Source organism: Panthera uncia, chromosome C2 (genome assembly GCF_023721935.1).
Source record: "Panthera uncia isolate 11264 chromosome C2, Puncia_PCG_1.0, whole genome shotgun sequence".
Taxonomy (NCBI): Eukaryota; Metazoa; Chordata; class Mammalia; order Carnivora; family Felidae; genus Panthera; species Panthera uncia.
Genome location: NC_064810.1, coordinates 119231389 through 119245062, shown reverse-complemented (window position 1 = coordinate 119245062; position 13674 = coordinate 119231389). Strand labels below are relative to the sequence as shown.

Sequence of the window (13674 nt, the reverse complement as noted above, 5' to 3'; positions counted from 1 at the left end):
TGGGTTTATTTTCCTTTTCCTGCCTTTTTATTGTAATAATCAGTCCCATGCACGTTCTTGATTGCGTGCTCGTACACTCTGTCTCATGAGAGAATTTGGGCATCATATTTCAACTCTGCAGTTGTTAACAGACAAATTTAAACTTCCATGTTTATCTTAATGTCTACAGTTAATCAAAGTCCCCACTCAGGAAAAGAACCGTAGGATGCTTTCAATTCATTATTTTCCCAAACTAATGGGAAAGCTAATGACTCCCTAATGAAGTCATCCAAAATGTAATACTAGGTTCTCATTTTTCTTTTAACTTTATATGTTACATTTTAATGATTTTCTATCCATGCTTAACAGTTTTGCTGATTTCTTTACCCAGCAATATTTCTTGCATAACATATTTGCCTTTTCCTGCATTTATTTTTTATTTTGCAGGAGTGCTTCCTCAAAGAATTATTTCAATAGGCTTATGGCTGATAATTGTTCTGGGTCTTTGCATATTAAAAAACCATGTATTTTACCCTTACTCTTCAATGATAGTGAGACTGGATTTAAAATTTTCCCTCAGAACTTGGAAGATACTACTTAATGGTTTCCTAGTTTACATTTTTGCTGGTGAGAATTTTGATATCAATCTGATTCTGTCTTGATTCTTCTCCCTAGAAACTTTTAGGACTTCCTTTAGTCTTCAAGTTCTAATATTTGACTCCCTAGTATGAGGTAATGGTCTTTTTCTTTCCATCCTGCTCAGCACTTGGGTCCTTTCAATCTGAAGATTGCTATTTTTATCTCTGGGACATTTCCATTGGTAATTTTCTCCGGAACACTCTTTCCGTTCTGCTTCTGGAATTCTTATCAGGTATTGAAACTTCTAAATCTGTCCATCATGGCTCTTCTTTTAATTTTTTGTGCCTTTGTTCTTTTGTACTGTATTTTTGGAGAGCCCTCAGTGAAATCTCCTCTTTTACTAATTCAACTTGCAATTCATTTCAGTTAATATTGCTAACTATGAAGTTAACTCTAACGACATCATGATAGTATGTGTGCCTGGGAGCAATGTGTTTTCTCTACAAATGCTGTTATAGTTTGCCCAGAAGTGAACAAATCCAGCAATTAATTCCAGGGTGTGTGAATGCTTTATGTATAAAATAAAGATAGAAACTTCCTGCAAAAATATAAAATTATCTGGAATTTCTATGGTGCTACTCCATGTAGATCAGTACCCAAAGGAAATTTATTATACCCTTCATTTCCTTAAATGTTATCCTCTTTGTTGCGTCTGTGTGTCTCCTTCAGGGTGCTGATTTTCCTCATTGTTTGGTGATCTTTGTGGTGATTTGCTCATCTTTATGTTTTTACAGTCTGTTCACCTGCTTGAGTGTTCAGTAGCCTCCTGCCAATGATTGTGAGGGAAGTACAGGACAAGCTGCCAAGGGGCAAGGCTGCTGGTGCTTGTCTTCTGGTGTGGATGCTCTCCTTCCCTCTGAGGGTCAGCGACTACCTGTGACATAGTACTGTGGTTACAGCCCCAGTAGGCATCATTACTGCTAGAGCCTGGAACATGCACCCCTGTTGACTGCTGCTTAGTACAGTCTGAGGGAGGGGGAGCTCTCCCAGATGCAGCTTACCTATTAATCATCTCCATGTATGTCTGAGTGTGTGTGTGTGTGTGTGTGTGTGTCCATCCTTGTGTCTCCAGTCCCCAGCTGTCTGTGTCCCTTGACTCTGGCTTGAAGCTCTCTTCTAACTACTACTTTTGCAGATGTCTTTTCCTTCATCTGGTTCCGGCTGTGGCTTCCTTCAGTTTACTCTTCCCTCCCACTCCCTCCCCCCCGCTGCCATAAATTTGATCTTGTCTGCTTCCAGGAAACTGCTGATAGTCTTTTCTTATTTTTCTCTTGCACTTATGATTTGTATTTGTTGAATTTAAATGTTTTCTGAGAAAAGTTTTCCTTAACTACCCAATTTAATTAAGTCACTTCCCAATTGCTTTCTAGTATATCACCTCAGGTTATTTTCATTGTAACATTTATCTCGACCTAATATTTGTCTTTTACCAGTCTTTCTAGACCTAAGCGCAAACTTCATTAGGGGTCTTAGATATTCTGTTTACTACTGTATCCAAAGTGGTTAGAACAGTGTCTGGTATATAGTAGGCATTAAATGTATGATAGTTGAATTAAGTAACTTTATCTTTTTAAAAAAATGTTACATCACATCTGCTTGAATTACACAAATTTTAGATTTTACACCAGCAACCAGGCTTAACAAATATTTTAGGTTAACCTCTCTGCAAATATTTTAGGTTAACCTTTATTAACCAAATAACTGTCTTTGATTAGAAAGCTGTACATTAATCCATGGACCAGTACAAAGTGTAAAGGTCTTAACCTCCAGCACTTAAATACATATGTCATTAAACTCTGTGAGAATAAAAGCAAAGCTTTGATTTTACTAAGACCAACATTACAGAATGGCCAGGAAAAGTCATAACTATATTTGCTTATAGTTTCTATAAATATATGAGATACTGTCTATTCTGGTAAATTATAAATCGAAATACATCATATCATCATGATATGTTATAATGGAGCTCCTTTAGCAAACTCAGATTTCCAAATTCTTAAGTGAAGGATTCACTCTTCCAAATAAAAACTTTACTCTTGTTCCCTATATCTCTTAGAGTAAATTTGGTAGTTCTAGTCATCTGACCAGCCAGTATATGATAGTAATGAACAATTTTTCAATTTCAATCATAGTTTTCAGGGTCAACCCCTTAAATATTACACTATTAAAACAGAAAAATCTACTTAGGAACAGTCTGAGTCACTCCTTATGTGAGAACTCCCTGAAAGAAAATTCCATGTCTGGGCAAGTTTTGAGCAGGCCTCTACTGCTAAGTATAATATTTTTTCAGCCCCCATATAATTGTTTCAAAAGATAGTAACATTTCAATTTTCTACATTGAGATCAAATTTCTTCCCACATTTTTCCGTAAAAATTTTTTAAACTTTATATTGAAAAAAGTAAAGAGGAAGTCACTTTATAGAAAACAAGCAAAATTCATCTGTTCCATAAAACAAAGAATACTTAAATGTGTATCATTCAGAAATCTTCAGATTATATTCCTGCTATGACGAGATGAGTTTAAACTTCACAGATTTAACCTCTCACATAATTCTGATGGAAATTATTTTAATCTTGTTCTACTTTTATTAATAATTTAGGCAAAGATGCAATTTATACAATTCCAGTGAAAAACATTCTTGCTGTAGAAAAACTGGAAGAGAGCTCTTTCAACAAGAAAAATGTAAGTTACATAAATATTATTTTTAAAGTTTTAAATGTATTGGTTGAAAATTTTTAAGAGATTGTTTTTATATTTGCCATTAATCATTAGTATTTTATAATTGCTGGCTAGAACTGTGCCTTAAAATTGTCCATTATTGCTCCTGAAACTAATGGAACATCATGTGTCCATTGTATTCAAATAAAAAACATTTTTTAAGGTTTATCTTTTAGAGAGAGTACAAGCGAGTGAGGGGCCAAAAGAGAGGAAGAGAGAGGATCCCAAGCAGACTCTGCACTGAAAGTGCAGAGCCTGATGCAGGGCTCAAACTCACGAACTCTGAGATCACTACCTAAGCCAAAATCAAGAGTTGGACACAACCGACTGAGCCACCCAGGCGCCCCAAATAAAAAATATTTTTAAATAAATAAATTGTCCATTATTGTTGATGCCTTATATAGTCTGTCTAGCCTATTAAAGGTACTTTCTCAGTACGTGCCTAATCTGACCTCTCAACTTGACATTCAAGTCTTTTTTTTTTTTTTTTTTTGACATTCAAGTCTTTAATAATATAGTCCCAACCAATCTGTGCAATCTTATCTCCTGCGACCACTCAGGATATACTGTGTACTCAAACCAGTCAGGATGATTTCCTGTTTCTCTGTATTTCCCCACTGCTTTGTCCTTAGTCATACTTTTTCCTCCATCTGCATTTCCCTCCCTTTATTAGTGTTTATATGATAGAGTCCATTCTTTGGACATGTGTGGCTTCTAAAAATTATATTCTGTGGTACTACTTAGTACCACGTGACTCAGATTGTCCTTGGAACTCACTTACTTGAAAAGTAACCATTCATGGGGTGTCTGGGTGGCTCAGTCAGTTAAGTGTCTGCCTTCTGCTCAGGTCATGATCTCGTGGCTCGTGAGTTCGAGCCCCTCATTGGGCTCTATGCTGAGAGCTCAGAGCCTAGAGCCTACTTCAGATTCTGTGTCTGTCTGTCTCTCTCTCTTTCTCTCTCTGTCTCTCTGTCTCTCTCTCTCTCTCTGTCTCTCTCTGCCCCTCCCCTGCTCACACTCTCTCAAAAATAAATGAATGTTAAAAAAAATTATAAATAAAAAAAAGAAAATAACAATTCGTAAGCTACCTGAATAGCAGTTATCTAGCCAAGCAAACTATATTTCTTTTACATAACTTTTTCTGTTTGTACTGTGTTGGTTTTTAGACTCTGTTACTAACTTTTTATCTTAATTGCTTATGAAGATGTTCCAAGTAATACATATGGAGAAACCGCTCTATGTCCAGGCAAATAATTGTGTAGAAGCTAATGAATGGATAGACGTACTCTGCAGGGTCAGCCGATGCAATCAGAACAGGCTCAGTTTTTATCATCCCTCTGCGTATCTCAATGGAAACTGGCTCTGCTGTCTGGAGACCAGTGAAAACGCTCTGGGCTGCAAGCCATGTACTGCGTAAGTTTCTTTCTCATTAAAAAAAGCAATGTTTCAAGTGTGGTATATGGACAGAAAGAAAAATTCTGCCATAAAGTAGAAGGAAGTACTGATACATGCTGCAACATGGATGGACCTTGAAAACATGCTAAGTGAAAGAAGCCAGACACAGAGGCCACATACTATATGATGGCATTTGTATAATGTATCCAGAGTAGGTAAATTTATAGACACAGAAAATAATTTAGTGGTTGTGACAGGCTAGAAGGAGGGAGATTTGGGGAGTGCTCATGGATACACTTCTTGGGGTGGTGAAAATTTTCTCCAGTGTTTGGCACAGGTCAAAAAATTGGGGTCAGGATGGGCAATTTTAAAATAGATACACAAGCCTGAGCAAGGAAGGACTTAGCATTCTCTTTCTGATTGCATGGAATAGCCATCGTAGGTAGCTGTGTCGACTTAAGTAATATATTGCTTTCGTGATGAAGCATAGGTGTTATGAAAATGATTTCTCTTTAGATTGGATTTGGATTAGAGTTGCATAATGACCAAAGCTCTCATGGCCCCATTTTATTAGATTATCAGATGAGACTAGATTGCTGAGGTTCCTTCTGCGAAGTTCTGTGGTTCTGTTTTCTAGTCTCAAGCCACCAAAAGTTTTCAGCATGTTAACAAAGTGAAATTTTTCAATGTTTTTAATTTCATTTTTTACCATAGAGGTGTCCCTGCAGACATCCAAATAGATATTGATGAAGACAGAGAAACAGAAAGAATTTATTCCCTTTTTACCCTCAGTTTACTTAAGCTGCAGAAAATGGAAGGTAAATTTACAATTAAAATATTTTTATATAACCCATGATCCTTCATTACCAGTTACTGATATAATTGCTTTGGCATTGTCTTAACATTGAAAATACCCCTAGCTTTACCAAAATATTACTTATATGAACATTGATAAACTCTCAAGTGGGCGTTTTTCATAGATACTCATGAAAGTACTGTTTTTGCATATATGTGTTGTTTGTAATTAATAAGATGAAAGTATCTGGGTTGTCTGTGCATTTCCAGTGGGAAATCTTCCCAGCTTGAAAAACTTGAAAAGTTCTTATGTATTCTAAAAATTACATTTGTGGAATTTAGTTTTCTGATCAGAGATTTTACTGCTCCTTGTAGAGGCTTGTGGAACTATAGCAGTCTATCAAGGACCACAGAAAGAGCCTGATGATTATTCTAACTTTGTAATTGAGGATTCTGTAACAACCTTTAAGACAATTCAGCAAATAAAAAGCATCATAGAGAAGCTAGATGAACCTCATGAAAAGTATAGGAAGAAAAGATCAACTAGTGCAAAATATGGGAGCAAGTAAGTATTTTTAAGATACTCTAAACACATTTTTAAACATTGTTTGACCGTAAGAGACTCTTAAAAACTGAGACTAAACTGAGGGTTGATGGGGGTGGGGCAGAGGGGAAAGTGGGGATGGGCGCTGAGGAGGGCGCCTGTTGGGATGAGCACTGGGTGTTGTAGGGAAACCAATTTGACAATAAATTTCATATTAAAAAAATAAATAAATATTGTCTGAGATTCCAACTACTACTAGGTATGTACAACTGACATGCAGGCCTCCCGCCTACCTTCATCTTTCAGGACCCAGCTCAGAACCTTTCTCTTGTGTGTTGTTCCCCTGTCCACTCACACAGTGATCTTTGTCTTTGTAGTTTTGTTTGTATTGTTTCTTTATGTTGGTGCTGTACTTTATCACCACTTTTAATGTTAAAATTAATTATTCCATTAAATTGAATACTTAGTAGTTTTTGTTTTGTTTTTACTATTCCTCTTCTTTCTTAATATCTCTGACAGTGCCTTATACATACTAAGTACTAAAAAAAAAACAAAAAAACAGCTGTGAAAATGCTAGAAGTATTTTATAGTTGATTCTTTGGACTCATCTCAGATGTAGGTGGATATTACCATGGATAACAACAGCAACAACTAACATTTTATTAGAAGCTTAGTCCACCGCTGAGCGCTGTATATTATGCATACAGAGTTTTATATTTTACATCCTATCACTTACATTGTTTTTAGAATCCCCATTGATGTGGCTTAACCAAAAGGACATGTTTCTACCTCACGAATAAAGTCCTGACTTCCATGGCTGGTTAGTTCAGCAACTCAGCACTGTCATCAAGGGCTATCCAGCCACCAACCCATCCTCAGCAGGATGGTTTCCGTCCTCCTCAAGCTTGTCCTCTTACAGTCACAGATGAGCTGCAGTAGTTCACTATTTTTATATAATATCCAGAGGCAGAAAGACCTATTTCCTTCTCACAAAGAAGAAAGAACCTTATCTAAAGTTACCCCCCGCCGCTTTCCCTGGGACACAGGTCTGCACAGTACCAGCACTTAGAATCAGTCATGTTCACACAGAGGTGAAGAGGAGAGGATGGTTCTTAGACCAGCAAATGGGTATTTGCCACACTGTGCACTCTCCCACTCATCCTCGCATTAGCCATGGTTATATTCCCATTTCATAGCTAGAGACACTGAGGCTCAGGGAAGTTAAGTGCTTTGCCCAGGGTCATACAGCTGATTAGTGAGGGAGCTTTAAATCCTTGTGCCACCATTTGAAGTATTCTTTAAAAATTACGTGATTATTGGGGCACCTGGCTGGCTTAGTCAGTTAAGCATCTGATGATTTCAGCTCAGGTCATAATCTCACAGTTTATGAGATCAAGGCCCGCATTGGGCTCCATGCTGAAAGTGCAGGGCCTGCTTGGGATTCATTCATTTGCATTCGCGCACGCTCTCTCTCTCTCTCCCTCTCCCCCTCCCCCTCCCCCTCTCTCTCTCCCTCTCTCCCTCTCTCCCTCTCTCTCCCTATCCCTCTCCCTCTTCCTCCCTTCTTTGCTCCCTCCCTCTGCCTCTCCCCTGCACACATTCATTCTTTCTCAAAATAATTTTTTTTAAATAATGTGATTATTAATTATATCTTTGATTTATGAACAATAAAAACAGTTTGACAGGTGTAAATGTTTTTGTTCTCCCTGGATAGAAGGCTCAGTACATTAGAAAGGTTATCGTAACCATCCACATCCTTTTTTTGTTTGTTTGTTTTTTTAAGTAGGCTCCATGCCCCCAATGATGAGGGGCTTGAACTCACAACCCTGAGATCGAGACCTGAACCAAGATCAATAGTCAGATGCTTAACTGAATCCTGTCTTATCTATGTTAGTGTAATTGGCTCTCTTCCAACAGTGCTAAAACAAGTTTTCTTGGAGTCCCTGGAAATTTCCATCTGAGGTCCTAGCCAATGCTTGACCACCCTTCTTAAATAGTACTTATCCCCTCCCACACACACACTGTACCTTTTCCCAGCTTTATTTTTCTCTATTAAAAAATGCCAGTCTCTCTTGTACTAAATATCTTCCTTGTTTGTTTTACTTTCCCTATGCCAGAAAGTAAGCTGTGTGAGAGCAGGGTTTTGTCTATTTTGTTCACTACTGTACATAGCTTCTAGAATAGTGCCTTACATTTAAAAGGTGATCAGTAAATACTTGTTGAATTAATGAAATAAGCCTTGACGTGAGAGATTATCAGGGGAAAATTATAAATACTTAATGGATACTATGAGATAATTTGTCACTTTTTAAAGTGTTATATTTTCTGACTTTTGAAAAATGGTTTTCTTTTATTTTTTAGGGAAAATCCAATTGTAGGAAAAACATCTTAGAGTGTGACCAATTGATTCAGAAGAACTGGAAAATACTGTTTTTGTTGGAGTTTTTCAATTCATCATGTATTTTGTTCCTAGTATTTAAGAATGAACATTGGCTTCAGTGTCACCTGCATTCACATTGTATTTAATATTTAATAATTGAAAGTAACTGGGAATCCTGGTATTGATGCATTACTAGAGAATTTGAAATTCAAGATTCCCTTCATATCTTATGTGTCAAAAGCCATGCGTCTGCAACTTGTTTTTAATAGAAAGAATCTTCCTAAAGAAGCTTTGTAACAGAAGAACTCCTCCATAGCAAGAAACCATCTCTTCTTGTAACACTCCATGTTCTGTGAACTTTCACTACCATTAGTGCCTGCTCTATACTGCCAATGTTGTGTTTTACTAGAGAATCCCAATCCATGACAATTCAGAGCTTTCCATTTAGTTCATCTAGACCCTCCCTCTTCAAAAAAGAAAAAAAAAAGAGATTTTTCCTTTTGTCTGTTAGTCATTACAGATTACATTAGGGACTTTAGAAAACTGCCAGAGCATCCTTGAAGGTTGGTGGATCCTTTTGTCTATTTAAAGATGTAAACAGAACCCAGACAGGAGGAATCAGAGAACATATACTGTTTTGTGCATCTTGTTTACATTTGGGATGAGTGATGGCAGATGAAATACAATGAGATCACTAAATTTTTGTTGTTGTTTTAAATATCAGGTACTCATTTTCTTGATTTGAGAGTTCGAGTTAATATGACTTGTAAGGACGTCTCTTCAGAAAAAGAAGAGACCGGAAACAGTGAAAGACGGTGGTAGGAAAATCCCTTGACTTCACCCGTTACTCCACATTATTATCATAAGGGCCACCACCAGGACACCCTCCTCCTAGTGTGAGGTTGGGAGCTAACTCGAGAACAGTCACTCGGCGCACTTTAATAATCTGGGCTGCCCCAGATTATACTTTAGATACTCTGTGGTATCTAATCTTTATGATCAGTTGAATGATCAGTGTTTAAGTCTAGAAATAGTGCTTTCCTGAAAATGTTTATATTTCATTGCTGTTTTCTTATTGCCTGCTAGCCAAAAGGAGTGTGGGCAAGCAACTGTTTTAATTCTGTTTTTCTGTAATGATTTACTTTATCCTAAAAACCATAATTGTATATAAGCATTTGAAGCAAGTTGCTTCCTTGAAGTTAAGAGGGATACACATTGCTTCATCAGTATTAAAAACCATGGTACTCTTATTCTGTCTTTTTAAATTTAAATCATTTTCTAAATGTGGTACTTTGAACCTTGGAGTATTTACATATTTCTGTTTAAAACTGTGACTTATCAATGTAAGTCTAGCTAGTAGTGCTTTTTTTGTTTTCCTGAGCATAAGCTAAACTTCAGGATATACTTTGCCAGTTATGTTATTGGTGAGTAGTTGTTTTTAAATTATATTATTACTAGGGAATTTTTTTAAAGACCATTGGCACACAATCAAAGTCGTTCCATAAATGATTGTAACTGACCAATGTATTTCTCTAAATGACTTGTTAAAATCATTTGGTTTTATTTAAGAATCAGTCCTAGTCTCCATTATGGTAGGTTTATTCCTGGCCCATTTTAAAGACAAATTTGAAAGGTTCCTTCAAATTTTATGAGCTTGTATATTCCATAAATTACACTGATTTATCAATGTGAAAGAATTTAACCATTTAATAAATTTCTCATTGTTGAATTTCATTCAGATTGAAATGTCCTTTTAAGAGTCTCTGAGATGTCTACCTGAAAAGGACATGTGAGCATTGCCAATTACCACGTGTTACTCTTCAGTGGCTGTTTTAGCCCTCTGCTAGTTCTTCAAGGCAAAAGAAATATTTTTTTAATATTTCTGATATCAAATCCCCTATTATGGTGGTTTTTAAAGATTATGGCATTATCAAAGGGACCAAGGCTGTGTGTGAATACATGACTCTGAATTTGAAGGGAAGAGCTCAGACATATAGTTATTTTTTTCACAGGACACTTTTAAACACCCTGTTTAACTGGAATTAACCGGTTTGGCACAGCCTAAAAAGAAGTAATGTGAAATTAAATTATTTTCTTTAAAAGTCTTCTGAAATAAAAGACCATGTCAGTAGGATCTTAGGATAACCTAGGTACTTGCTTCCAAGGGCCTCATCCCTCTGTTGTTACTTAGGAGTACTTTGGTTTCTGCTATGTGATGTGCTTTCTCTGCCTTTTCCACACTTGAAAACTACATGGCAGCTCACTTCACCCTAAAAACCTGAAAACGCCTAGAAGGACAGAAAAGGATGATTTGGAAAAACGCTTGCCATAAATGCCAGTTCTGGTTCTTAGTTTAGCCATTTTCATCAGTTGCGATTTTGGCGATCTGTTGTTATTGTTTGTTCTGGTTTTTTTTTTAGTTTGGTTTTTTAATAGTCATTTAGTAAGATGATGGCAGTAGCAAAGTTTTTTACTCCCAGGAATATAAATTTATCAAGTTGAATGATTTTATTTGCCAAAGAAGTATGTTTTAATATCACGGGTAATGGCTAAGTGTCAAAACTAGGTTTTCCCTTATCATAAAAGAAAAGTGATGAATGATGTGGCTTTTATTTGTTTCTGAAGCCTGATTTCATTCACAGACTCATTAGTGCCAGGTTTTAGAGAACAGACTTTTTTCTTTTTCTTTCTTTTTGCTTTTTTTTTTTTTTTTTTTTAGTAAAAGCACCTTTAATTTGTTCTAACGGTACATCCTGTAATGACAATGCTACAAAGCCTTTTAGGTGTCCTTACAGTATGTGAAAAATACAGGACTCATTCTAGAGTTAAATTACCTGTCATGACTGATATTATTGGCTTCCATTTTTATTAACTTGGAAATTAATATGTTGCTAGTAAATATTGGTTTTTACAGTGTCCAGTTTGAAAATATAAGTTATCAAAACTTAATGTAGTGAATTTGTGTAACCATGTTGTATTGTTGAGAATGTATTTTTATTTAAATTTTATTTTCTTATCAAGAGTATTAATAAAAATTAAAAACTTTTGTAACTGTCGCTTGGAAATAACTCAAATAAATTACAAGAAGCCTGTCTATTCTTTGTGAGACCTCACTTTCTTACTGGTTTCAGAATTCTGCTTGTTTAAAATTATTATACCTTACCTGTTAGTAAGGGAATAGCAAATTTGAGAACTCCTCAGGAACAAAAAAGAATAAAGCAATCTGGAAAGAGCTCAGATTCTTTTCTTGCACTTAACTAGGCTGATTTTTGATGCACTATGGTCCTTAATTTGCTTATTCATTCAACAGACTTGTTTTGAGGACCTACAGAGTGGAGGCACCATGCAGGATTCCTTCATTCCCGATAGCCAGGCACGTCTGGTATACAGGAATGTATTCCCCTCCTGTCTAGGTAAGTTGTTTACAGCTGACTTTTTCAGCCTATGTTAGACTTGGAAAAAAAAAATTTTTTTTTTTAATGTTTATTTCTGAGGAAAAGACAGCACGAGTCGGGGAGGGGCAGAGAGAGGGAGACACGGAATCCAAAAGAGGCTCCAGGCTCTGAGCCTGGGGCTCAAACTCCTGGGCTGTGAGATCATGACCTGAGCCAAAGTTGGACACTTAACCGACTGAGCCACTCAGGTGCCCCTAGACTTTTTAAAGTATCCTGTGTTCTACTTTTCTCAAAAAAGTTGGCATCAGAGCTTTTTTGGTTACTCAGGTCCTACACATTAGCCTGCCCTCTGGCTTGACCTTTAGTGTGGTCCGTCTGGATGTTAGGATTTGACCATGTTGTGCTATGCTGAATTCTCTAGAATAACAGCACCAAAGACCGGGTTAGTGGGTAGCTTGTGCCCACAACGAGAGCAGCTAGGGTGTTTCCCCATTAGTGCTGCAGCAGCCCTCTTTTCATTTCTAAATGAACCTCTGTAAAATTTAGCCCCTGTGACTCCAGAAGAGTTTGAGGTTAATAAAGAGGAACAAGCAAGGTTCCAAATACCTAGGGATCCTATTTTTATTGAAATACCAGAATCCTGCTCATACTAGCTCATGTATTAGAACTTGTCAGAAACATCAGTGACTTCAAGTTATAGTCTGTGATATGAACAAGCTAGTTCTTTGACGAGAGAGGCTGTCCTACTTTTCCCTTTCCAAATTTCAGGATTCCAAAAGAGGAGATACCTGTAAATAGAGGTCAAGTAGGGCCCCTTCATGTGTACACCAGAATACGAAGGCGTGGCTAGCACTTCTGGGTTCTGATTGCCGATAGCACTACTCCCATGTCCGTGGCCTTCAGAAAACAGCCTTTCTTGCTACACATGACATGCTTCAAAATCAACTAACCACTCTTCAGAGACTTTTGGTCTTGATTCCTCATAGGCATACTTACCTGACTTACCTGAGGTTTGGTCTTTGGTGGCCAAAAGTCCTGTCATTTTGCCATTTGACTTCTTTGCTTGGTGACCTCATTTGCACCACATTTTAAGCTTATGCCTGTATTTTATGTTAACAGCAGAAATGGTATAACCTGTTTAAGTCCTATCAAGATTTGTTTTCTGCTTTGTATTTCAAATCCGCTTTGTTTTATACCACCTTTGTGCTTTCTTTGTGTTGATCTACTTTTTGACATGGAGTTTAGTCCTTAGATATATCAAGTTTTTGCTCCTCAAGGAAGAGTTCTTTTGGCTGTAGTGAACAACATTGTTTTCCAAATGTAGCATATTCCTTATCTGAGAACTGAGAAAGCCACACTGCCTGTTAAAGAAGCACCCTTCATTTTAGATGGATTCTCAATGCAGGATGGGTTGTCAATGACCCCTAGAGAAGCATAATGGGAATCTCTCAGAGGAGACAGAGGAGAGGGCTCAGGGGAAGGAAGGCACATAGTTTGAAAAGACATAGTCATTGTTAAAATTTTACACTTGGAAATATAAACACACATCTAGTTTTATAATTCACACTACCAAAAAAGCGCAACATTACTGATCATTACTGATACTGATGGAAAGGTGGGACCATACTTCTCACTTGGAGGCCCTTTTCAGTATGGAACTTGAGATATTTGTGTCAATGTGGGGCATGGTTTTAAAGTTTGGGAAACACTGGAATGTGGGCTAAATTCCAAATCCTGAGCCTGAGGCTCAGTCCTAAATTCTACATCAAAATATGTGTGAGGAGTGAGGATACTGCCACATCACTGCTTCCTTGGAGCTTATACTCCA

At 37.0% G+C, this 13674-nt stretch overlaps 1 protein-coding gene across 5 annotated transcripts in view; it reads left to right on the top strand.

Annotated features, from left to right (window-relative positions):
• RASA2 (RAS p21 protein activator 2) overlaps positions 1-11545 on the top strand; it is a 123465-nt gene extending 111920 nt beyond the window's left edge. For all 5 annotated transcript variants that reach the window (XM_049629754.1, XM_049629753.1, XM_049629756.1 and 2 more), the window contains 5 exons: positions 3219-3301; positions 4542-4750; positions 5447-5550; positions 5903-6092; positions 8433-11545. In XM_049629754.1, the coding sequence (XP_049485711.1) occupies positions 3219-3301; positions 4542-4750; positions 5447-5550; positions 5903-6092; positions 8433-8463 (617 nt within the window). In that variant the 3' untranslated portion in view covers positions 8464-11545. The remainder of the gene's footprint in view (positions 1-3218; positions 3302-4541; positions 4751-5446; positions 5551-5902; positions 6093-8432) is intronic.
• The last annotated feature ends 2129 nt before the right edge of the window (positions 11546-13674 follow it).